This window comes from Babylonia areolata, chromosome 13, assembly GCF_041734735.1.
Source record: "Babylonia areolata isolate BAREFJ2019XMU chromosome 13, ASM4173473v1, whole genome shotgun sequence".
NCBI lineage: Eukaryota > Metazoa > Mollusca > Gastropoda > Neogastropoda > Buccinidae > Babylonia > Babylonia areolata.
This window is the reverse complement of record NC_134888.1, coordinates 37,133,567-37,160,501: the sequence shown is the minus strand read 5'-3', so window position 1 is coordinate 37,160,501 and position 26,935 is coordinate 37,133,567. Positions and strand designations below refer to the sequence as shown.

Here is a 26,935-nt window from a genome sequence, read left to right as displayed (position 1 = left end):
GAGTGTGAGTTTTGTATGCTGAGTGTGAAGTGAGATGTAGGTTGAGTTTCTGTTTGTTCGTTTAAGTGGATATGTGAGTTTCTGTGTTTCTGTTGGAAGTGTGTTGTGGTGTTCTGATACGCTAGTTAAGTGGAGATAGGTGAGTTTCTGTAGCTCGTTAAATGGAGAAGTGAGTTCTATACCTCAGTAAGTGGAGATAGGGAGTTATCGCTCAGTTAAGTGGAGATATGAGTTTCGTTTGCTCAGTAAGGAAGATGTATCTAATGACCTCCGCTCCAGCTTTAAGTGGAGAATGAGTAGTGAGTTTTTGTACGCTCAGTTAAAGTGGAGATAGGTGAGTTTCTGTACGCTCAGTTAAAGTGGAGATAGGTGAGTTTCTGTACGCTCAGTTAAAGTGGAGATAGGTGAGTTTCTGTACGCTCAGTTAAAGTGGAGATAGGTGAGTTTCTGTATGCTCAGTTAAAGTGGAGATAGGTGAGTTTCTGTTTGCTCAGTTAAAGTATTATTCTCCAAATCTGAATGTTATCAAGGAAATCTTTTGGCCGGCAATAGGCATCAGTCTTTGATGGAGCAGTTTGGCATTGGTCCCAAATAATTACCAGATGTGAGGTTCAATTCTCAGTCAAAGAAAGCCTATGTGATGGGCGCAATAGCCGAGTGGTTTAAGCGTTGGACTGTCAATCTGAGGGTCCCGGGTTCGAATCACGGTGACGGCGCCTGGTGGGTAAAGGGTGGAGATTTTTACGATCTCCCAGGTCAACATATGTGCAGACCTGCCTGAACCCCCTTCGTGTGTATATGCAAGCAGAAGATCAAATACGCACGTTAAAGATCCTGTAATCCATGTCAGCGTTCGGTGGGTTATGGAAACAAGAACATACCCAGCATGCACACCCCCGAAAACGGAATATGTTTGCCTACATGGCGGGGTAAAAACGGTCATACACATAAAAGCCCACTCGTGTGCATACGAGTGAACACAGAAGAAGAAGAAGAAGAAGAAAATCCAATGCTTTAAAACCACTTGGCTACTGCGCCAGTCTTTGGACTCAAATCAACGTGGATTGTGACTTTGACTTGGCACATACAGAACCCACGGACGAGGACAGCGTCATAGCGGGCATCACGGCCGAAGATTTCGACCCCCTCAACTCGTCCTTCAGCAAGCGGCTGGGCAGCTCGGCGGCCTCAGACTTCAAGCTGCTGGCCGAGGAGGAGACTGCCCACAACAGCAGCAGGCTGACGGAGAAGCGAGAGTCGCAGGTGGACCTTCTGGAACCGTCCCAGGACTTGCAGTCTGTGCCTCAGCTGTGTAGTGTGAACCTCAGCGTTTCTAAGGTGTGTGTTTGTGTGTGTGGTTGATTGTGTGTGTGTGTGTGTGTGTGTGTGTGTGTGTGTGTGTGTGTGTGTGTGTGTAGATGTATTGTGTGTAGTGTTTTAGTGTGTGTGTGTGTGTGTGTGTGGTTGTGGTATATGTGTGTAGTGTGTTAGTGTGTGTGTGTGTGTGTGTGGTTGTATGGTGTGTGTGTGGTTGTACGGTGTGTGGTTGATTGTGTGTTTGTGTGTGTAGATGTATTGTGTGTAGAGTGTTAGTGTGTGTGTGTGTGCATGTGTGTGTGTGTGTGGTTGTGGTGTGTGTGTGTGTGTGTGTAGTGTGTTAGTGTGTGTGTGTGTGTGTGGTTGTATGGTGTGTGTGTGGTTGTACGGTGTGTGTGTGGTTGTATGGTGTGTGTGTGTGTGTTTGTAGATGTATTGTGTGGAGTGTTTTAGTGTGTGTGTGTGTGTGTGTGCATGCATGTGTGTGTGTGTGTGTGTGTGGTTGTGGTGTGTGTGTAGTGTGTTAGTGTGTGTGTGTGTGTGTGGTTGTATGGTGTGTGTGTGTGTGTGTGTGTGGATTTGTTTTGATGTGTGTGTGTGTACTCATGCTTGCATGTGTGTGTGTGCGTGTGTGTGTTTGTGTGTGTGTGTGCCTGTGTGTGTGCCTGTGTGTGTGTGGATTTGCGTTGATGTCTCTGTGTGTGCACACTTGCTTGCATGTGTATGTGTGTGTGCATGTGTGTGTGTGTGTGTGTGTGTGTGTGTGTGGATTTGTTTTGATGTGTGTGTGTCTGTGTGTGTGTGTACTCATGCCTGCATGTTTGTGCGTGTGTGTGTATGTGTGTATGTGTGTGTGTGTGTGGATTTGCGTTGATGTGTGTCTCTGTGTGTGCACGCTTGCTTGCATGTGTGTGTGTGTGTGTGTGTGTGTGTGTGTGTGTGTGTGTGTGTGTGTGTGTGTGTGCAGGGAGAGCTGATCGGTATCTGCGGCATGAAGGGCAGCGGGAAGAGCGCCCTGTTGGCAGCCATCATGGGGAGGGTGAGTCCCCCTTCCCCGCCCCCCACCCCCACCCCCGCCTTCCTCCACACCTGGGGCACCTGCTGTCATCGGCATTGTCATAGCGGGACTGTCGGAGATAGACACTGTCAGACAGGCACTGTCAGATAGAGACTGTTTGATAGTCTGTGTTGGGTAGGGACTGTGGGTTAGTCACTGTTGGGTGGGCACTGTTTGATAGTCTGTGTTGGGTAGGCACTGTGGGTTAGTCACTGTTGGGTAGGCACTGTTTGATAGTCTGTGTTGGGTAGGGACTGTGGGTTAGTCACTGTTGGGTAGGGACTGTGGGTTAGTCACTGTTGGGTGGGCACTGTTTGATAGTCTGTGTTGGGTAGGCACTGTTTGATAGTCTGTGTTGGGTGGGCACTGTTTGATAGTCTGTGTTGGGTAGGGACTGTGGGTTAGTCACTGTTGGGTGGGCACTGTTTGATAGTCTGTGTTGGGTAGGCACTGTTTGATAGTCTGTGTTGGGTGGGCACTGTTTGATAGTCTGTGTTGGGTGGGCACTGTTTGATAGTCTGTGTTGGGTAGGGACTGTGGGTTAGTCACTGTTGGGTGGGCACTGTTTGATAGTCTGTGTTGGGTAGGCACTGTTTGATAGTCTGTGTTGGGTGGGCACTGTTTGATAGTCTGTGTTGGGTAGGCACTGTTTGATAGTCTGTGTTGGGTAGGCACTGTTTGATAGTCTGTGTTGGGTGGGCACTGTTTGATAGTCTCTGTTGGGTGGGCACTGTTTGATAGTCTGTTGGGTAGGGACTGTGGGTTAGTCACTGTTGGCTGGGCACTGTTTGATAGTCTCTGTTGGGTAGGCACTGTTTGATAGTCTGTGTTGGGTGGGCACTGTTTGATAGTCACTGTTGGCTGGGCACTGTTTGATAGTCACTGTTGGGTAGGCACTGTTTGATAGTCTGTGTTGGGTAGGCACTGTTTGATAGTCTCTGTTCGGTAGGCACAGCCACATAGGCACTGTCACATATATACCGTCACATAGGCACTGACAGATAGGCACTGTCACATAGACACTGTCACATATGTCCCGTCACATAGGCACTGTCAGATAGGCACTGTCACATAGACACTGTCAGATAGGCACTGCCACATAGTCACTGTCACATATGTCCCGTCACATAGGCACTGACAGATAGGCACTGTCACATAGACACTGTCAGATAGGCACTGCCACATAGGCACTGTCACATATGTCCCGTCACATAGGCACTGTCAGATAGGCACTGTCACATAGACACTGTCAGATAGGACTACCACATAGGCACTGTCACATATGTACTGTCACGTAGGCACTGTCACATATGTACTGTCACGTAGGCACTGTCACATATGTACTGTCACATATGTCCCGTCACATAGGCACTGTCAGATAGGCACTGTCACATAGACACTGTCAGATAGGACTACCACATAGGCACTGTCACATATGTACTGTCACGTAGGCACTGTCAGATAGGCACTGTTGGATAGGCACTGTCACACAGACACTGTCGGATAGACATACTGATGCTGTGATAGGCACTGTTAGATAGGCACACTGATGCTGGGATATGCATTTTATATAGTTTGGCACACTGATACTGTGATAGGCACCATTAGGCTAAACGATGCTGCGATAGGTACTGTTATGTTAAACGATGCTGCGATAGGTACTGTTATGTTAAACGATGCTGCGATAGGTACTGTTATGTTAAACGATGTTGTGATAGGCACTGTTAGGCTTAATGATGTTTTGAGAGGCACTGTTAGATAGGCACACTGATGCTGGGATAGGCACTGTTAGATAGGCACACTGATGCTTGATATTCTTATTTTATTTCAATCGTTTGCCTTCTGCTTATATTTTATTAATTTTCATTACGTTTTAATGTGTTTACTTTTTATTTTGTTTTTGTTCTTTGGTTGTTGGGTTTTTTTTTCTTCTTTTGTCTAATCACTTCTTTCTGTCTTTAAAATGTTTGGTACAAACCTATGGTCAGCTGTGAAGGCCTGATCAGTGTGTTCGGTTTATGTGTAGGTCAAGCTTCTGCTTCTCTCTTTTTTTTTAACCCATTCTACACCGGGTACAAGTTCACTCATACCATGATCACTTCCCCTGTGGACCGTTTACAGGTATTCTTGTACCAATACACTGTTCAAATTTCACTTATTCTTGTACCAATACACTGTTCAAATTTCACTTATTCTTGTACCAATACACTGTTCAAATTTCACTTATTCTTGTACCAATACACTGTTCAAATTTCACTTATTCTTGTACCAATACACTGTTCAAATTTCACTTATTCTTGTACCAATACACTGTTCAAATTTCACTTATTCTTGTACCAATACACTGTTCAAATTTCACTTATTCTTGTACCAATACACTGTTCAAATTTCACTTATTCTTGTACCAATACACTGTTCAAATTTCACTTATTCTTGTACCAATACACTGTTCAAATTTCACTTATTCTTGTACCAATACACTGTTCAAATTTCACTTATTCTTGTACCAATACACTGTTCAAATTTCACTTATTCTTGTACCAATACACTGTTCAAATTTCACTTATTCTTGTACCAATACACTGTTCAAATTTCACTTATTCTTGTACCAATACACTGTTCAAATTTCACTTATTCTTGTACCAATACACTGTTCAAATTTCACTTATTCTTGTACCAATACACTGTTCAAATTTCACTTATTCTTGTACCAATACACTGTTCAAATTTCACTTATTCTTGTACCAATACACTGTTCAAATTTCACTTATTCTTGTACCAATACACTGTTCAAATTTCACTTATTCTTGTACCAATACACTGTTCAAATTTCACTTATTCTTGTACCAATACACTGTTCAAATTTCACTTATTCTTGTACCAATACACTGTTCAAATTTCACTTATTCTTGTACCAATACACTGTTCAAATTTCACTTATTCTTGCTCGGTACAGTTAGCATTCTAAACTGAACCATTTATGCATTCGGGAAGCATGAAAACGTAGCTTCGTTCGACCGATTAAATCAACAGTTCTCTCATCAGTTTTTGCTGTTTTAGTGAACCACCCTACCTTTTTTTTCTTTCTTTTTGACTCACTTGTGTAAACAAAGTGAGTCTATGTTTTAACCTGGTGTTCAGTTGTCTCTGTGTGTGTGTGTGTGTGTCCGTGTGTCTGTGTGTCCGTGATAAACTTTAACATTGACATTTTCTCTGCAAATACTTTGTCAGTTGACACCAAATTTGGCATAAAAATAGGAAAAATTCAATTCTTTCCAGTCATCTTGTTTAAAACAATATTGCGCCTCTGTGATCGGCACAAAAAAAATAAAAAAAAGAAGCCTAATTATATGCAAACTGCATTTACTGTTATATTTTTTGTATTCTCTAAACTTGGCACTTTGACCTCTTATTCTGACACAACAACAAGAGGAGTCATTATTATCATTTTTTGTTCAAACAGGAACTTCTTTTGCTAAGCATGGATTTTTTATTTATTTTGCAAACATTTTGATGCAGATAGTAAAAAAAGGGAAATTACTCTGTAATTAATGCTAGGGGACTTAATTTGCCACAAGTGAGTCTTGAAGGCCTTGCCTCTCTTTTTTTTTTTTTTTTTACTGCAGTGGTGTCATGTAGTGCTGGTCCAGGGGAGTTGCGGCAGACATGTGGCTGTGGGGTAGAATGGGTTAAGTGATGGTCTAAAGGTAACGAGTCCACCTTGGAAGTGAGAAAATCTGAGTGCACTGGTTTGAATCACGGCTCAGCGGCCGATATTTTCTCCCCCTCCACTAGATCTTGAGTGGTGGTCAGGACGCTAGTCATTCGGATGAGACGATAAACCAAGGTCCCATGTGCAGCATGCACTTAGCGCACGTAAAAGAACCCACGGCAACAAAAGGGTTGTTCCTGGCAAAATTCTGTAAAAAAATCCACTTTGATGCGAAAAAAAACAACAAATAAAACTGCACACAGGAAAAAATACAAAAAAATGGGTGGCGCTGTAGTGTAGCGACGCGCTCTCCCTGGGGAGAGCAGCCCGAATTTCACACAGAGAAATCTGTTGTGATAAAAGAAATACAAATACAATACAAATAATGAAGCAGATGTGGTTTGATGTGTATGGATCAGTCCTGCAACACTTTGACATCTGCTTGGAATTCTCACTCTGAAACTGCACAGCACTTGGGGGGAAAGGTGTGATGATGACAGTCCTGACGGCTGTGCCGGGTGTGATTTTCACAGATGCAGCTGCTGAACGGAGACATCAAGCTGTCCGGACGCATAGCGTACGCTGGCCAGGAACCATGGATAATCAATGGCACGGCTCGGGAGAACATTGTCTTTGGTCTTCCATACGACAAGGAAAAGTTAGTGTGTGTGTTTGTGTGTGTGTGTGTGATTGTGTTGTGTGTGTGTGTGTGTGTGTGTGTGTGTGTGTGTGTGTGAGTGTGTTTGTGTGTACACATAAGGAATTAAATAATTTAAGATTTCACATTTGTTTTATTGTGTAAACATGTATTTCGTTCATTCTTTTGTTTTATATCTCTTCACTATAAGTGATATTAGATGAAAATAGGTGTGTGTGTGTGTGTGTGTGTGTATGTGTGTGTCTCTGTATGTGTGTGTGTGTGTGTCTGTGTGTGTTTGTGTGTGTGTGTGTGTGTGTGTGCAGGTTTGACAGAGTGGTGTCAGCCTGCAGCCTGGACAAAGACTTTGAAACCTTTGGCGCCGGAGAGCTGGTGGAGGTATGATTAATGAATGAATGTACTTACACAATGCTGAATCTTGTGTAGAGAAAGATCAAAGCCCCTTGACTCATTACTTTGACTCGCAGTCACAACTCTAAACCGAAGAGATGAAAGAGAAAGCATCATAAGTACATGCAGATAGAAAGCTAGAACACTGCTAGGTAGATAGATAGCTAGACGGACAAACCCGGGTGTGGCCGTGTATGGGGGAATCTAAATGAGCAGCTTGGGAGTAATGCTGCTGAAACGGTGCAGATGATGGGGCAGCAAAAAAAAAAAAAAAAAAAAAAATTATTGTCATCAGCAGGGGGCTTAGTTGGTGGTGTCCTAAGTATGTTAAATCAGAAAAGGTACTACCGAACACCACCAAAGTGACTCAGCAGCAGTGCAGGGTCTCCTCTGGTGCGTGGCCTCCTGGCGATCTGACATCAGTGGTTTCCTGTGGACTGCCAGCAATGGGACTGCAACAGATGAACCTGGATATGGCTTTGTATGGGGGGTTTGGAATGAGCAGCATGAGAGTAATGCCACTGAAACAGTGCAGATGACGGGGCAGGATGGGGCAGATGATGGGGCAGCATGGGGCAGATGATGGGGCAGCAATGGAGTAATGCCACTGAAACAGTGCAGATGACGGGGCAGGATGGGGCAGATGATGGGGCAGCATGGGGCAGATGATGGGGCAGCAATGGAGTAATGCCACTGAAACAGTGCAGATGACGGGGCAGCAAAAAATTTTTGAAGAATGAATAAAAGATATATAAAATATGATACAAAAAAAAAAGAAGAAAAATTGGACACTGGGGACTGTTTTTCACACAGAAACGGCAGTGAAGGAGTTAAAGTGTTTCTGTGGAGGAGGGAGAAGGAATGAAAGAAATGACCGTGTTGCTGTCAGATCGGGGACCGAGGACTGACACTGAGTGGAGGTCAGAAGCAGAGGATCAGTCTGGCCCGAGCCATGTACAGCGACAGCGACATCTACCTGCTGGATGACCCGCTGTCGGCGCTGGACATCCAGATTGGGCGACACGTCTTCACCCAGTGCCTCAAGATCCTGCTGAAATCCAAGACCGTGTTGTTTGTGACCCACCATTTGGAGGTAGGGTTGTGTGTGTGTGTGTGTGTGTGTGTGTGTGTGTGTGTGTGTGTGTGTCTGTGTATGTGAGCATATGAATAGAATAGAATAGTTTGATTTTATAGTCATAAAACCTAAACTCTTTCCATACGAACGGTGAAAGAGACGACGTTAACAGCGTTTCACCCCAGTTACCATCATCAAAATATTGCAAGCGGAAGGCTCTTATACTGAAGAGGTGAATGTTGACAAAGAATACCACAATTCTGACGACGGAAGCTAAAGGTCGGGTCATTCAGACACCCACTGGACATCCGAGGGGTCTGTGTAGAGGAGAAGAGAGGACTGGCCGTACTGAGTGAGTTAAGGTTTATAAGACACAATGAGACATAAACATAAGCGTATTAAAAAGAGAAACATTCGTGTGAGGTGGGGGACGGGGCGGGGAGTGGGAGGTTGGGGGGGGGGGGGGGGGGTGTACACTATCTTTCAGTAATATTCTGTGTGAAAAGAAAAGAAAAAAAATGCAGCATCACTCCTTGTAGCTAGTCCTCTGTTTGTATCTGTTGATGAGAAGCCAAACTGCTGGATATGGTGAAGGAAGTCGAGGACTGTGAGGTATGTGTGTGTGGAGGAGGAGTAATTTTGTTTAATTTCCCATAGCACATACTGGTAATTGTAGACATTTTGTTAGAGTATTGATTTATACATTTGAGTGTTATCACGTGCGTGCATGTGTGTGCTCTGTGTGTGTGTGTGTTGAGGAGGACAAGGAGGAATTTTGGTTAATGTCCCGTCACACATACTGGTGATTGTAGATATTTTGTTAGAATATTGATTTTTGCATTTGTGTGTTTTCGTGTGTGTGTGTGCGTGTGTGTGTGTGTGCTGTGTGTGTGTATGTGTGTTCACTATGTACGTGTGTGTGTCTGTGTGCGCTGTGTGTGTGTGTGTATGTGTGTGCATGTATGCATGTGTTCACTATGTGCGTGTGTGTGTGTTTGCGCTGTGTGCAGTACCTGCCCAAGTGTGACCGCGTCATCCTGATGCACGAGGGCAGTGTGGTGGAGATGGGGCCGCACAGTGAGCTCCTGGGCACGGGTTCGGGACCCATGTACACGGAGCTATACCAGCTGTACCAGTCCAAGTACGACAAGATTCAGAGACACCGCCTCCTGTCCTCCTTGGGGGCTGCCCCCGAGGGCGAGGGTGAGGGTCCCAGCATCTCTGTCTGCCTGTCTGTCTGTTGATTTGCCAGTGTGTGGGGGTGTGGGATGGGGGGTGGGAGGGGTTGGTGGTGTTGGAGGGGGTGTTGTGGTGTGTGTGTGTATGATTATGTGTCTGTATTGCTCCCCGCCAACCTGGTTGTTGAAGGGAGTGTTGTGGTGTGTATATGTGTATGTGTTGTTTCCCCCACCTGTTGGTTAGAGGGGAGGTTGTGGTGTGTGTATGTGTATGTGTTGCTTCCCTCACCTGTTGGTTAGAGGGGAGGTTGTGGTGTGTGTATGTGTATGTGTTGCTTCCCACACCTGTTGGTTAGAGGGGAGGTTGTGGTGTGTGTATGTGTATGTGTTGCTTCCCTCACCTGTTGGTTAGAGGGGAGGTTGTGGTGTGTGTATGTGTATGTGTTGCTTCCCACACCTGTTGGTTAGAGGGGAGGTTGTGGTGTGTGTATGTGTTGTGTCTTGCTCCCGCCCCCCCCCCCCCTTCCCCCCACACCTCCCCCCTCCTCTCCTCCACAATGGCCGTACACTTTCCAGTGGCTGCATGTGTACACAGCAGTAGTGACAATGTCATGGCACAGAACACGGTGTTGTGTTGTTGTGCTAAAAATTCAGCATGTCATGTGCTGTCAAAGCCACACCATTGTGTAAGCCTCCTGGCTGTGTTCAGGTCACGCTCCAGTCTCATGTGTTTGTCCTGTTTGGTTTGTTGTTGTTTTCGTTTCTTTTCTTTTTTTTTTTTTTTCTTTTTTTTTTTTTTTTTTGCTGGTCCAAGTCTGTTCTTTCATGTTTGACCTGTCATTGGGGGTGGGGGTTGGGGGGGAGCTTTTTATTGTGTGGTGTGTTGCCTGCATTCAGGAGAAATGTTTTTTGCATCATGTGCATTTTATCATGTATTGAGGAGCTTGAGTCTGCGGTCACCTTGTCTGTTTGAAGGTGTCATTTGTTTATGCCAGGTGCAGCTTGTTTATGCCAGGTGCAGCTTGTTTATGTCAGGTGCAACATGTTTACGTCAGATGCAACATGTTTATGTAACTTGTAAATGTCAGGTGCAACATGTTCATGTCAGGTGCAACATGTTCATGTCAGGTGCAACATGTTCATGTCAGGTGCAACATGTTCATGTCAGGTGCAACATGTTCATGTCAGGTGCAACATGTTCATGTCAGGTGTAGCATGTTCATGGTCAGGTGTAGCATGTTCATGTCAGGTGCAACATGTTCATGTCAGGTGCAACATGTTCATGTCAGGTGCAACATGTTCATGTCAGGTGTAGCATGTTCATGGTCAGGTGTGACATGTTGTGTCGGTCTTGGCATGTTCCGTAAGTTGCATGTAAGTTGCAACATATCCTGTCTGCAAAACAGAGCAAATGCCCTGCAACTTGAAATGTGTCCTGCCTGTACACAGGTGAAACGTGTTGTCTGTACACAGGTGAAACATGTCCTGTCTGTACATGTGTGAAACGTGTCCTGTCTGTACACAGGTGAAACATGCTCTGTACAGGTAAAACATGTCCTGCATGTACACAGGTGAAACAATCCGTGTACAGGTGTAGCATGTCATGCATGCACACCGGTGGAACATGCCGCATACAGATGAACCATGTCCCGCACGCTGCACAGGTGAAACATGTCCTGCCACACAAACTGCTGTTTCCAGGTGTTCGTAGGTGCAAGTCCGCTGTGAGTGCACGCAGGTCCCTCCTGCAGTTGCCGTGTGTTGTTCTGCGGCCCCAGCACCAGGCGTCCTCCTTTAGCCTGCTGGGAGGTCCGGACCATAGACGTAGTGAGCTGGCTGCAGGGGGAGGTCTTTTGGGGGGGACCTCTGGCGCTGAATGTTCCGCGTTGCTTTCTCTCTCTGTTGGGGATGATGAGCTTTGTCTTTGTCGTGTTGTGGTTCGTATGGAGTTGGAGCATGCGTCATTTTAGTTGTTGGTGGTGTGGAAGGTATGTTGCGGACATTGCTTCATTTTTGGAGTTGGAGCATGCGTTATTTAGTTGGTGGTGTGGAAGGTATTTTGCGGACATTGCTTCATTTGGAGTTGGAGCATGTGTCATTAGTTTTTCCCTTGGTTGTGGAAGGTTTTTCTCGCTGACATGAAGAGTCGCTCTGGTGTTTTCCCCGCCAAGCATGCAGTGTTGACCTTGACCCCTCCAACATCAGGGAAGAATTAAGGGGTTGTGTTTTTGGTTTGCTGTTTAGAGTTTTCCCCCCTTTTGGTTTGGAATTGAGTTCATTTTAGATTTTTATTTGTTTCTTTCTTTGCTTCCTAGCTGCATGTTTGCTGGCATGCACTTCTAAGTTTTACTGTTCTTTTTTCCTTTTTTTTTTTTTTTTTTTTTTAAAGCAGAAAAATGATGTATTCCAATCATTTCCTGTTGTTTTTCTTTCACCCAAGCTGGCTGTTGTGTGCAGTTTGCTGCAGTGTATAGAGAGCAAATACACTGAGTGTTCGTTCAGTTCCATTTTTGATGGGTCCAAGGATGGTAGACAGACATGAGGTGTGTCATGTTGAACAGCTTTACCTCCCTTTGCACCAGCCAGGTGGCACTGTTTGTCATTCTGAATGACATCACCCAACTCCTCTCTTTTCTTGACAGTTAAGGATACTCTAAAAGCTTCTTTTTTTTTAATTATTATTTTAATGTTTTTGATGAATTAAGGACACTCCAAAATCTGGTGGTTTTCATGCTCCTCAGTGGAGTAAGGACACTCCAAAAGCTTGTTGTTTTAATGTTGGCAGAAAGGGTGGTGGCTCATTAATGGCAGTGTGCTCCATCCCAGTGAGAGCAGCCAGAATGTCACTCAGAGGAATCTGTTGTGATAAAATATGATACAGTGCAATGCAATACAATGCAATGCAATACAATGCAATACAATACAATACAATGCAATGCAATACAATACAATACAGTACTGTTGGTCTCAGCTGCTTGTTACTGGCTTACACTTTGATTCAGAGCAATCTTCTCTGATTATTTGTATTTGTATTTCTTTTTATCACAATAGATTTCTCTGTGTTAAATTCGGGCTGCTGTCCCCAGGGAGAGCGCGTCGCTACACTACAGCACCACCCATTTAAAAAATATTTTTTCCTGCATGCAGTTTTTTTTGTTTTTCCTATCAAAGTGGATTTTTCTACAGAATTTTGCCAGGAACAACCCTTTTGTTGCCATGGGTTCTTTTACGTGCATGCTGCACACGGGACCTCAGTTTATTGTCTCATCCAAATGACTAGTGTCCAAACCACCACTCTAGGTCTAGCGGAGGGGGAAAAAATTCTGGCGGCTGAGCCGTGATTCGAACCAGTGCGCTCAGATTCTCTCACTTCCTAAGTGGACGCGTTACCTCTAAGCCATCACTCCACTTTGTTTTCTTCACTGGGAGCAGAATGGTTCTGTTTTTACTTCCACCAAGGAAATATTATTTCAGTGTTTCCATTAACGTTTGATGCTGATTTGTACCTGTGTCTAATTCCAGAGAATTTTTTTTTTATTTTAAAAGATCCTTCACCTTTGGCAGAAAGTAACATTTTGTGTCATGTAAGAAGATTTTTTTTTTAAAGACAGAATTTCATGACACCTTGCAAAGTAACAGTTCATGGGGATTAGGAGTGATTGAGAAAGATTGTGATGGTGGTTCATATCTGGATCTGATTGTGGGTTGTTGTTGTTTTTTGTTTGTTTATTGTTTTAGGGGGTGGGGGGGATTAGGGGGTTGAATTTGTGTTGGTGGAAGTATATACTGAATGCAGTGCCTTTCTGCTCTCTGGATGTTCATTAATTTTGAGTTGAACTAAACCCATTTTGTGACTGTTTACTGAGAGTGGAAGTTAATAATATTTGATAATAGCTTTGCTGAACACACACACACACACACACACACATATATATATATATGTATATGGGGGGGGACCATAATACATAAGTACATCAATCCATCCATCCATCCAACCGTCCATCCATTCCAAGTGAACAAGCATCATGCTGTTTTGTTTACCGTCTTTTGTGGCTGAACATATCATGCTGTTCTTGCTGATTTGGAGCTGAACATTCTGTTTCATCATTAACTGGTGATGTTCCTTTTTGGAGTTAAAACATGCCACAATGTTTTGTCATTTGTCTCGACTTCACCTCAACATGTCATGCTGTTTTATTCCTCTGAACTGTAGTCACCCTCATTGACTTGGGCAGGGGACAAAATAGTGATTTCTGAACAGTGTGTAGTTTTAGACTGACCTTCATAGGAGTGTGAGGTTGATAAGGACTATTTTGCCATGTAGTTTGTAGTTTGTTAACTGTTTCATGGATGTTTAAGATTGATTGATTTCTGTTTCATGATTGTTTAGGGATTGATTTAATTTCTTATTCACTTAACAATTTTTAAACCCCCCCTTTTTTTTTTTTTTTTTTTTTTTTTTTGTCTATGTTCAAATCTGTTGGTGAAAAGGAAAAAATAGCAAAACAAAATAACCCATGATCAAACAATGTCCAAAACGAGTTTTTCTTAATCCATAACACTTTTTTAATCGTCTTTACATGCCCTGCTGCCCACTGTACTGTGAAGTGAACAGGAAAAAGTTGTGTAATGAACTTTGGGAAACATCAAATGTGGAAAGGTTTCAGTCTGTTGATTTGTCAGTGGTATTTGACACTTTACTGCTTGCTATTTTTGCCAGATACTCTCTCCATCAGTGATAAAAATCAGCCCGAGGGGATGCTGACTAACTCCAGCTTCATGACCAAGCAATTAGTGTTATCAGCAAAGGGGGGGGGGGGGGGGGGGGGGGGGCTTAGTCCAGCTTGCAGTAGATACATCTGGTTCTGTTGAAAACTTTTGTAGATGTGTATTTGATCTGTGGAGCTGGTAGGTTTATTGTTACGTTTGTTTTTTCAGACTTGTCAGATTTTAGGGATGTCTGTGTTGGTGTTTTTTTGTTGTTGTTTTTTTTGTGTGTGTTTGTTTGTTTTATATTCTTTTGACAAATGTACATCAATGTTGAGGTGTGTGTGTGTGTGTGTGTGTGTGTGTGTGTGTTTGTGCAGTTAAAGTGCCACAGAGAGGTTTTTCCCGACTCAGCATGCACCAGCTGTCGCGGCACCTGAGTCGCATGTCCACCAAAAGCGGTTTCCAGCATCAGTTCTCCGTCATGTCCACCACAAGTGGCATCTTTGGGGACTATGAGTATGGTGAGACGGTTTGCCTGCAGTCTGCCTCTGTCTGTCATTTACTCTTGGGGTTATTTTAAGACCAACAGTGTAGATTTTACAATGGAGAAACATCCGTCACTGCATGAAAAACGGCTCCATGGTAATGCAGATTGTAAAGTATTCGAATTCATATAAGTGTTAAAGAATATTTGCAACAAAATTAAGCTTAATCAATGTGTGGGAAGAATCTTGCAAGAAGGGACAGAAACGCGTTATTGAAATCCTGGAGAAGAGAAAAACAAAAAACAGACTGTACCTATTCTCGCTCATAAAGCTGACGTATGCTGACTGTGGTTGTATGTGCTGTCTGTAGGTGTTACTGCTGACCGCAGATGTTATTGCTGACTCTAAATATGTGCTGACTGTAGCTCTGTGTGTGTGTGTGTGTGTGTGTGTGTGTGTGTGTGTGTGTGTGTGTGTGTGTGTGCTGACTATAGCTGTTACTGCAGACTGTAGCTGTGTGTGCTGACTATAGCTGTTACTGCTGAATGTATATATGTGCTGACTGTAGCTGTGTGTGTGTGTGTGTGTGTGTGTGTGCTAACTGTAGATGTCATTCCTGACTGTAGCTGTTAATGCTGACTGTACACATGTGCTGACTGTAGCTCTGTGTGTGTGCTGACTGTAGCTGTTATTCATGACTTTAAATGTGTGCTGATGGTAGCTGTTAGTGCTGACTGTAGCTGTTACTACTGACTGTAGCGTGTCGATGCTGACTGTAGCTGTCAATGCTGACTGTAGCTGTCAATGCTGTCTGTAGCTGTTACTACTGACTGTGACTGTAGCTGTTACTGCTGACTATAGCTGTTACTACTGACTGTAGCTCTTGATGCTGACTGTAGCTGTTACTACTGACTATAGCGTGTTGATGCTGTCTGTAGCTGTTGATGCTGTCTGTAGCTGTTATTGCTGACTGTAGCTGTCAGTGCTGACTGTAGCTTTTACTACTGACTATAGCGTGTTGATGCTGACTGTAGCTGTCAATGCTGACTGTAGCTTTTACTACTGATAATAGCGTGTTGATGCTGACTGTAGCTGTCAGTGCTGACTGTAGCTTTTACTGCTGACTATAGCGTGTTGATGCTGACTGTAGCTGTCAGTGCTGACTGTAGCTTTTACTAATGACTGTAGCTGTCGAAGCTGACTGTGACTGTAGCTGTTACTGCTGACTATAGCTGTTAGTAATGACTGTAGCTGTTGATGCTGACTGTAGCTGTTACTGCTGACTGTAGCTGTCGATGCTGACTGTAGCTGTCAATGCTGACTGTAGCTGTTACTACTGATTGTAGCTGTTACTACTAACTGTAGCTGTTGATGCTGACTGTAGTTGTTAATGCTGACTGTAGTTGTCAGTGCTGACTGTAGCTGTTACTACTGACTGTAGCTGTTGATGCTGACTGTAGCTGCTGATGCTGACTGTAGCTGTCAATGATGCTGACTGTAGCTGTTGATGCTGACTGTAGCTGTTGATGCTGACTGTAGCTGTTGATGCTGACTGTAGCTGTCTATGTTGACTGTAGCTGTTGATGCTGACTGTAGCTGTCTATGTTGACTGTAGCTGCTGATGCTGACTGTAGCACACTGTAGCTGACAGTGGCTGTTAATGCTGACTGTAGCTGTTGATGCTGACTGTAGCTGACTGGCTGTTGATGCTGACTGTAGTTGTTGATGCTGACTGTAGCTGTTGATGCTGACTGTAGCTGTTGATGCTGACTGTAGCTGTTGATGCTGACTGATGCTGACTGTAGCTGTTGATGCTGACTGTAGCTGTTGATGCTGACTGTAGCTGTAGCTGTCGATGCTGACTGTAGCTGTTATTCCTGACTATATAAATGTGTGCTGCGCACTGTGGCCACATGTTTCCAGTGGACCTGGAGGACCTGGTGGAGTCGCAGGACGTGGTAGAGACGCGCGTGTCGTGGTCGGTGTATGGGGAGTACATCCGCGCCATGGGTGGCTACGCGATCGTGGCCTTTCTGCTGGTCAGCTTTGCCATCAGCATCGCCGTGCAGTCGGCCTCCACCTGGTTCCTCTCCTTCTGGCTGAACCAGGGCAACGGGGTGTGTGTGTGTGGGTGGGTGGGTGTGTTGGCGGGTAGGGTGGTGTGTGTTTGTGGGGGCAGGGGGTGGGGGTGGATGGGTGCATGTGTGTGTGTGTGTGTGTTCTTCTTCTTCCCATTGGTTTATTGTCTTATTCGCTACAAGGTGATTTAGATGTATCTGCATTCATTTAGCACACATACATACATCCATGCATATAGTAGAGTGTTGGCCTTGTGGTAATGCGTTTGCCTAGGAAGTGAGAGAATCTGAGCGGACTGGTTTGAATCCCACAGTTGTCAGTATTTTCTTCCTCTCCACTAGACCTTGAGTGATGGTCTGGATGCTAGTCATTCAGATACGACGATAAACTGAGGTTCCGTGTGCAGCATGCACTTAGCATACGTAAAAGAACCCATGGCCAAATTCTGTAGAAAAAAATCCACTTCAATAGGACAACAAATGAAATTGCAGGCAGAAAGAAATACAAAACAAGAGAGGCAAGGCCTTCAAGACTCACTTGTGGCAAATTAAGTCCCCTAGCATTAATTACAGAGTAATTTCCCTTCTTTACTATCTGCACCAAAACGTTTGCAAAATAAATAAAACTTCCATGCTTAGCAAAAGAAGTTCCTGTTTGAACAAAAAATTATAATGACTGCTCTTGTTGTGTCAGAATATCAGATCAAAGTGCCAAGTTTAGAGAATACAAAAGGTATAAATATAACAGTAAATGCAGTTTGCATATAATTAGGCTTCTTTTTTTTTTTTTTTTTTTTTTTTTTGTGCCCAGCCCAGAGGTGCAATATTGTTTTAAACAAGATGACTGGAAAGAACTGAATTTTTCCTATTTTTATGCCTAATTGTTGTCAACTGACAAAGTATTTGCAGAGAAAATGTCAATGTTAAAGTTTACCACGGACACACACACACACACACACACACACAGACAACCGAACACCGGGTTAAAACATAGACTCACTTTGTTTACACAAGTGAGTCAAAAAAGGGTGGCGCTCTCAGTGTAGCGACCTGCTCTCCCTGGGGGAGAGAGCAGCCAGAATTTCACACAGAGAAATCTGTTGTGACAAAAAGAGTAATACAATACAATGTGTGTGTGTTTGTGTTTGTTCATGTGCTAGTGTGTGTGTGTGTGCTAGTAGTCATCACGTGGTTCACGGTGCTTTCCACTGCTCACAGTCTCAACCGGGCAGCGGTCAGCTGTGGTCCAACCCCATGACCAACACGTCCACCACCCCAGACAGAGGCCGGCTGGTGGACAACCCCTACCTCCACACCTTCGCCTTGGTGTATGGACTGTTCGTCGTCGCCATGGTCCTCATCATGATCTTCAGGTCCCTCGTCTTCGTCAAGGTAGGGTGTCCATCCACTCGTCAACAGCTGTCAAAAGATGAGAATTATCCACTTCTTTGATAGTGTTACTTCAGTTTCCTGACCGCTTCTTCTTTGTCTTCTGCTTCATTCATGGGCTGCAACTCCCACATTCACTCATATGTACATGAGTGGGCTTTTATGTGTATGACCATATCTACCCCACTATATAGGCAGCCATATTCCGTTTTCGGGGGTAAATTTCCTGACTAAAACTGAGTTTTTTTTTATCTCTAGAGCATGGTTGAGGCTGGGATACAGTATGAGAGAGAGGGAATGGTACAGTCTTGTTGTTCAAGAAGGAAGCAGATTTTTTTTTTTTTTAAAGAAGATAGATGACGTTATATTTCAGGGACATCAGAATCGAACAAAAAGAATGCAGTCCTGATAGGGAGAAGTCTAAACAAAGAATGGTGACATGACATCCTGACATGTCAGGTTGGTTTGACCACAGTGAGACAGCAGCTTTCACAAATGAGCATACTCATCAACAGCTCAAGAGGTTAACTCACTCAGTACGGCCAGTCCTCTCTTCTCCTCTACACAGACCCCTCGGATGTCCAGTGGGTGTCTCAATGATCCAACCTTTAGCTTCCGTCGTCAGAATTGCGGTATTCTTTGTCAACATTCACCTCTTCAGTGTAAGAGCCTTCCGCTTGTAATATTTTGATGGTGGTAATTGGGGAGAAACGCTGTTAACGTCGTCTCTTTCGCCGTTCGTATGGAGAGAGTTAAATAATAAGTGGCATCAAGAGGAAGTTTGTGTGTGAAGTGCTGACTTACTCATGACTAGGTGTGTAATGATCAGGTATTATTATGATAAGGAATACCGTTGGACTTCAGTGAACTGGAAATGAAATGAATTTGCATAATGGTATGGCATGCTCTTGGACTTGTCTTGAATATTATGAGCAGGCTTTTGATTAACTTGGTATGTAATGATTGCGTACAGGTGGAAAGTTGCAGAATGGTAAAGAGGCTCATCTGCCAGTATAGTGTCTGTGAGGGTCTGTGTTCAAACCCCAGTCTTGCACTTTCTCCCAAGTTTGACCGGAAAATCAGATTGAGCATGAAATAATTCACATGAAATGATACACTGGAGTCCTGTGTGCAACATGCTCTCGGCACACGGAAGAAGAACATATTGCAACACAAGCATTGACCTCTTGCAGAATTGTGTTGTAAAAATCCACTGTGGTACATACACATGTATGTGTAAATGGTTTGAAGGCCCAAGTGTGCTGGGTGATGCTGATGGTCAGGTGTCTGCCTAGTTGATGTGGGATAACGCTAGTTGATGTGGGATAACGCTAGTTGATGTGGGATAACGAATATGGGTTTGCCCAAATGCTGTGATGCCTTCTTAAGAAACTGAAACTAGTCAGACACAGTGATATGGTAGGCTGTTGGACTTGAAATAATACAATCTTGCTTATAATCAACTAAGCACATAATGGTGATAGTATACTGATTAAGGTGAGGTGTTCAATATTGTGAGCTGGTTCATCATTTACTAGATATGTTAACATTGGATACAGAAATGATGTGGAAAGTGATGTTTGCAAGTACAAATAGCAGTCCCAGTGTTGGATGATTAATGATAGGATGTCTATGTCCCTGTGGACTGCCAACACAGAGACTGCGACAGATGAACCCAGGTGCAGCTGTGTATGGGGGAACTCCGAATGAGCAGCATGGGAGTAATGCCACTGAAAGGGCACCGATGACAGGGAGGCAACAAGAGAAAAAGAGATGTGTATGTCAGTTGACTGGCCGTACATGTCAGGCAGTATATCAGAGTACTTCTGTTGCTGGCTTCACATCATGACTCTCCCTGTCTGTCATGCGCAGATTCTGCTGCGTGCCTCAAGCAATCTCCACCGCCGTCTGCTGAAGCGCACGATGACATGCCCCATGAAATTCTTTGACATCACCCCTCTGGGCATCATCCTCAACAGGTTCTCTGCCGACATTGATGAAAGTAAGTCTCCTGTGTGTGTTCTTCACTTAAACATCTGTTCACACAGTGTTATCTTATTTATTTATTTATTTATTTATTTATTATGATTATTATTATTTTATTATTATTACTACTACCTTTTTTTATATTATAATTATTATTTATTTATGTAAGCTTATCTATTATTTATTCACTTTTTTTTTTCTCAAGGCCTGACTAAGCGCGTTGGGTTATGCTGCTGGTCAGGCATCTGCTTGGCAGATGTGGTGTAGCGTATATGGATTTGTCCGAACGCAGTGACGCCTCCTTGAGCTACTGAAACTGAAACTCACACAGTGTGGTTTTTGACACACAGGAAGGAACAAAGGCGTGGAGAAATAGTCAGATGTAAGTGACAAACTTAAGTGGAGAAATAATCCAAGGAAATGTCCAACTGGTCTGTGATGTAAACTTTCACAGATTTTTTTTTATTATCAACAACATTTACAAATGATTTATCTGGGTAGAAATGCTTCACAGTTTCATATAAAGAATTTAAAAACAAACTATATGCACTCATTAAAGTTCCGCCCCTAGAGAAACAAGCAATGTGCTTACTAAATTTAGTTATACATGCATTATGTTTAAACATATTCATTAGTGAGATAATTTGACTTTATGTCATATACTGCAGCAAACATAAACTGGAGTGATATACTGAAGACTAGATTTCTTGAGCCTCTGTGTTGGAAATGATGTGTGTTTCTGTATGTGTGCATCTGTGTTACATTTTTTAGCATTGATTTTATTCACATATTTGATTCCATGATACTGATGATGATGTCAGTATACAGATGATGTTCACTTCATTACAATGATTATGATGGTGATGACATCACTCTAACAATGATGGCAATGGTGCCATTATAATGAATATGGTGATGATGTCAATATGATGATGATGTCAATATAATGATGATGATATCATTTTTACAAAGATATTTATTACGATGCTGTCAGTAACAGCAATGATGATGATGATGTCACTATAATGTGATGTGATGATATGAGTATACATGTAATGATAATGGTGATGATGATATCAGTAGAATGATGATGATGATGATGATGATGATGATGACAATATTAGTACAATAACAATGATGATGATGACATCAAGATAGCAATGATGGTGTCCTTATAACAATGATGGTGATGACATCAATATAATAATGAGGACATCAGTATAAAGCTGATGATGATGATGATGACATCAGTACAATAACAATGATGGTGATGACATCAATATAATAATGAGGACATCAGTATAAAGCTGATGATGATGATGATGACATCAGTACAATAACAATGATGGTGATGACATCAATATGATAACAATGATGTCAGTATAAAGATATTGATGATTATGACATCAGTATTAAGATGATGATCATTACATAAGTACAGTGACAATGATGGTGATGATGATATCAATATAACTGATGACATCAGTATAAGGATGATGATGATGACATCAGTACAATAACAATGATGGTGATGATGACATCAATGTAATGATGATGACGTCAATATAAAAATGTTGATGATGACATCAATATAATAATGGTGACATTAGTATAAGGATGATGATGATGACATCAGTACAATAACAATGATGGTGATGATGACATCAATGTGATGATGATGACGTCAATATAAAAATGTTGCTGATGATGACGTCAGTACAATAATGATGATGATGACATCAGTATAAAGATGATGATGATGGCATCAGTACAATAACAATGATGATAACACCAAGTGTAAAAATGCTGCTGATGATGACAACAACGACAGCGCAGTAACAATAACGATAATGATGACAACGACGATGACGATAATGATGACGATGTGGTTCTGCTGCTGATGAAACGCGGTGGGGAACAGTCGACGTGCGGCTGCCGTCCAACCTGGAGCTGTACCTGCAGAACATCTTCCTGGTGCTGTGTGCCCTGGCCATGGTGTGCTACGCCTTCCCCTGGGACCTGCTCGTCGTCTTCCCCCTCGCCGTCGTCTTCGTCGTCCTGGCCATGGTCTTCGCTCCCGTGCTGCAGCAGCTGAAGTTTGTGGACAGCGTCACGCGCTCCCCCTACCTCTCACACCTGGCCTCCTCCATGGAGGGACTTGATACGCTGCACACCTTCGGCCAGTCCAAGCGCTTCTTTCAACAGTGAGGCGGCGATAGTGGTGTTGTTGGTGGTGTGGTGATGGATGGATGGATAGATGAATGAATGAGCTTGATTTGTTTTGCTGTGTTGGGCGTGTGAACATTTTCAACGTTTAGGTTTTGTTTTTTGTTCGCAGCGCCACCACCTTACGTACATGTGCTAAAATAGCTAATTCAATCTTTCCTATAAATAGCTAACAGTAAATACAAGTGCTATGAATAGCTAGCTGTGACCACATGTGCTAAGAATAGCTAAACGCACCTACATGTGCCAGAAAAAATAGCTCTCAGTAGTATCCACACACGCTGTGAACAGCTGACCGTGCGTAACATGCTCCCGGTCAGCGGCATGTTGTGTTGTGGTGCCACTACCTCACGCGCAACGGAACCAAAACACTAGTTAGTTCATGCATACTCTCTTGATTAGACCATTGCAACTCTCTTCTCATCAGTTGTCCACAAACACTCCACAGAACACTACAGCAGGTACAAAACTCCACCGCCAAATTGATTTATAAAGCAAAAAGATCCGCACACTGCACACCCCTTCTAAAAGAGTTGCACTGGTTACCCATAGAGCAAAGAATCAAATACAAAGCCGCCGGTCTCTGCTACCATGTCATATCTGCAACTGCACTCAGATACCTCTCTGACATCTTTCAGATCTCTGTACCCTCCCGTTCTCTTTGCTCTGCTGGCGATGATAGAACCTTCCACGTCCCAAATAAAAAGAGAACAGCACGGTGGTCAAGCCTTTTCATCATCTGCAGTTCAGATATGGAACTCTTTGCCTCACCTCGTCTGTCACACCCCCCACTGCCTTCCTTTAAATCTAACCTCAAGACTTTCCTCTTCCAGCAGCATTTCCTCTAAACCCTCTCTCAATCATGCAAGTAGTTAGTTGATTGTGTAGGTATATTTGTAGTGCTGTATTGTGTGTGCGTCGAATGTACGTATGTATGTTTGGATGCATGTATGTATGTATGTATGTATGTATGTGTGTATTGTATGTATGAGTTTGTGTGCACATATATATATATATGTTTATTGTGCATGATTGTGAGTTGAGGACTGAGTGTGTTTCGTATGTGTGTGTGTGTGGATTGTAAAGTGGTTTGTGCAATGGGGAAAGTGCTGATGAATGTCTAGTTATTATTATTATGATTATCATTGTCAGGTTCTGTGAGATGCTGGACCGGAACAGTGTGCCCTTCTTCCTGTTCTACATGTCCAACCGCTGGCTGGCCATCCTGCTGGACCTCATGATCGTGCTGGTCATTGGCGTCACTGGCTTCCTCACCATCTTCACCCTCACCGCCGACCAGTCACCACAGGCAGGGCTGGCCCTGTCCTTCGCCATTCAGGTAGGAGGAAGGTGGTAGAATGGTAGAGACAAGGGAGGTGGTAGAATGGTAGAGACAAGGAAGGTGGTAGAGACGAGGAAGGTGGTAGAGACGAGGAAGGTGGCAGTATGGTAGAGACGCTCATCCCGCACTTGCCCCTTTCTCCCAAGTTTGACCAGAAAATCGAACTGAGTGTTTAGTCATTCGGATGAGACAATAAACCAAGGCCCCATGTGCCGCACGCACTTGGCGCACTGAAAAAGAACCCATGGCAATGAGAGTGTTGTCCTCTGGCCAAATTCTGCTGAAGAAATCCACTTTGATGGGTACACAAATACATATGCATGCACTCAAGGCCCGACTCAGTGTGTTTGGTTCTGCTGCTGTTTGGGCACCTGCCTGGCAGGTGTGGTGTGGCCTCTATAGATCTGTTAGAATGCAGTGATGCCTCTTTGAGAAACTGAAACTGATTCGCCATACACGTGATGGTCACCACAGACCCAGTGGGTCACGGTGCTCTGTGTTCTGTAGATAGTTTGTTTCAGTTTCAAGGAGGTGTCAAATCATACGGACTGATCCATAAACAGTATATCATATCTGTTGTTGGAAAAGAAGAAGAAAAAGGGGTAGTTGCCTGACCACATTCACCCAACATACTAATCAGGCAGTTTCAATTCAGTTCAGTTATTCAAGGAAGCATTGCTGTGTTCGGACAAATCCATAATATTATACACTACACCACATCTGCTTAGCAAATGCCTGACCAGCAGCGTAACCCAAAGCGCTTAGTCAGGCCTTGAGAAAAAATTAAAAAACCCATTGCTATTCTTTCTGTTACAAAACGAAAGCAACACTGTGACCAGAGATGTTGTCATGTCTAATTTTGACATTTTAAAACACTGAGAGCTGCACTACCATCCCTAAGCTAAAAGCTCACTCTTGTCATGTTTAATTTTGACATTTTAAAACACTGAGGGCAACACTGCCATCCCAAAGCTAAAAAGAGGACGTTAGCAAAAAGGAAACGAAGCCTGCAAGGTGATACATGTGTGTTCCAGGTGACCAGTCTTCTGCAGTACACACTGCGTCTGACCATCGAGACGGGATCACGCTTCTCCTCTGTACAGAGAGTGCAGGACTACATTGAGGTCAGTCAGCTCTTCTGTCCTCCGTCTGTCTGTCTGCGTTCTGTCTGTCTGTCTGTTTCTTTCTGTGTGCCTTACTTTGTCTCTTTCGAGAGAGGGAGAAAAGTTGATTGAAAGGGTTGCTGCTTTGAACCAAAGAAAGGAAAAACTAGCTTTGATGTCCTGTATTTTGTACATGAGCAAATGATGCCAGATCATATCTTGCACACTGTGTGTGTGTGTATGTGAGAGAGAGAGACAGAGACACAGAGAGAGAGAGACAGAGACACAGAGAGAGATAGAGGAGGGGCAAAGTGGGAAGAGGCATATGTGTTGTTACACAGGTTTTAACTCACTCAGTACGGCCAGTCCTCTCTTCTCTACACAGACCCCTCGGATGTCCAGTGGGTGTCTGAATGACCCAACCTTTAGCTTCTGTCATCAGAATTGTGGTATTCTTTGTCAACATTCACCTCTTCAGTATAAGAGCCTTCCGCTTGCAATATTTTGATGGTGGAAATTGGGGTGAAACGCTGTTAACGTCGTCTCTTTCACCGTTCGTATGGAGAGAGTTAAATAATGTTTATAGTGTTTCTTGCATATGTATTGTTAAATGCACTTTGAGCTGCAGGTAAGTGCTATATCAATGCACATCATCATCATCATCATCATTGTTATTATCATTTTGATGGCGTGGAGAGCCTTGGCCAAAGGAATGATTCAGCGCTTATAGCTGTTAGAGGCGTTTGATTGGCTAAGAGCGGGCCAGACTAAGAGGGGCGTCTTTTCACTGTTAGCCGCGCGAAATTTGGCCAAACAGAGCAAACCATAGGCCTAGTTTGCATCAGTTTGACATGGTAAGTATATGTAAACACCAAACATGGAGTATAATACAAACTCCTCCTTTTATTTTTATTATTATCATCATAATTGTCATCATCATTGTCACCATCATCATCATCATCATCATAATCTTCATCTTCATCATCACCAGTAGCAGCAGAATTAGTAGTTTTAGCAGCAGCAGCGGTAGTAATAGTAGTAGTATTCTTACTCCCTGACTGAACACTGGCCACACAAGACTCCTGGAGCTACCTGAGTTGCAAAACAAACCCTATGTAAGTAAACCACCACAGCTAAATGAAACTGCCTTCTGTGATTAGTTGTTATATTGTCTTTCTTCAAACATTACCCAATTCTTTTTTAAGAATTTGGCATGCATGTTTTAAAATAATCTTTAAAACATATACCTGTGAACATTCCCAAGGGAAGCAATCGCCTGCACTTTCTGAATTGTTTCCCTTGCTGTGGGTGTTTTACCCAGAACCTGCAGAGAGAGGGGGCCATCGCCAGCTCAGGCAGCGAGGTGCCCAGCGACTGGCCCAGCCAGGGGTCCATCACGTTCAGCAAGTACTGCATGCGCTACAACGACTCCCTGCCGCCCGCCATCAAAAACGTCTCCCTCACCATTAAACCCAAGGAGAAGATCGGCATTGTGGGGAACTCGGGGTCAGGTAAATGAGTTTGGGAGGGGTGGGGGGTGGGGGTGGGGGGTTGTTAGGTTTTTTTGTGGTGGTGGTTATGGTTGTGAAACATGTGATTGTTGTGTATGTGAGCTTTGTATTGTGTGTGCTTGTGAATACCATAAGGGGCACTCTTGACAGAATGGATCAGGCGATTGACTTCAGATGGTGTGATCACCAGAGGTCAGGGTTCAAGGCTTGATTTCTGCATGGTGTTGTGTCCTTGGGGAAGCACTGTGCTCCAATTTCCCTCACTCCACACAGCTGTGAATGGGTTCCTGACTTTCGTTAGGGAAGGTTAAAATGCCAGAGGATTGGGCCCTCCTTCCCATGCCAGGCCCTAGATGTCAGTCAATATGCATTTTCTGTGCCAACGGCCTTAAAAGGTTACGGGGCCTGTTGTCTTTTAACCTCAGGGGCATAGTCGGTGGTGTCCTGAGTATGTTGGATCAGAGCAGACACCACTGAGCACCACTGAAGTGTCTCAGCAGCAGCGCAGGGTCTCCTCTGGTTTGTGGCCTCTTGATGACCCTAACACCATTGATTCCCAGTGGACTGCCAGCACTGGGACTGAGGCAGACCAGCCTGGGTGTGGCTGTATATGGGGGACTCCAGATGTGTCAGTCAGTCTTCCTTGTCTGTGTCTGCATTCGGGCAGATCTCACCTCAGTGTACCTGCAGTTTCCCTGGCTGTACCTGTGTGCAGGTA

The 26,935-nt window shown here is 43.8% G+C and overlaps 1 protein-coding gene across 1 annotated transcript in view; it reads left to right on the top strand.

The window, feature by feature from the left end:
* The window catches only part of LOC143288758 (ATP-binding cassette sub-family C member 5-like), a 136,422-nt gene that overhangs the window by 98,222 nt on the left and 11,265 nt on the right, over positions 1-26,935 (top strand). Inside the window, exons 11-25 of the mRNA XM_076597385.1 lie at positions 1,091-1,338; positions 2,285-2,356; positions 6,620-6,744; positions 7,050-7,122; positions 8,024-8,227; positions 9,220-9,412; positions 11,089-11,214; positions 14,475-14,618; positions 16,506-16,699; positions 17,879-18,052; positions 19,922-20,051; positions 21,957-22,239; positions 23,414-23,600; positions 24,638-24,727; positions 26,028-26,217. Coding sequence (XP_076453500.1) covers positions 1,091-1,338; positions 2,285-2,356; positions 6,620-6,744; positions 7,050-7,122; positions 8,024-8,227; positions 9,220-9,412; positions 11,089-11,214; positions 14,475-14,618; positions 16,506-16,699; positions 17,879-18,052; positions 19,922-20,051; positions 21,957-22,239; positions 23,414-23,600; positions 24,638-24,727; positions 26,028-26,217 — 2,433 coding nt within the window. The remainder of the gene's footprint in view (positions 1-1,090; positions 1,339-2,284; positions 2,357-6,619; positions 6,745-7,049; positions 7,123-8,023; positions 8,228-9,219; positions 9,413-11,088; positions 11,215-14,474; positions 14,619-16,505; positions 16,700-17,878; positions 18,053-19,921; positions 20,052-21,956; positions 22,240-23,413; positions 23,601-24,637; positions 24,728-26,027; positions 26,218-26,935) is intronic.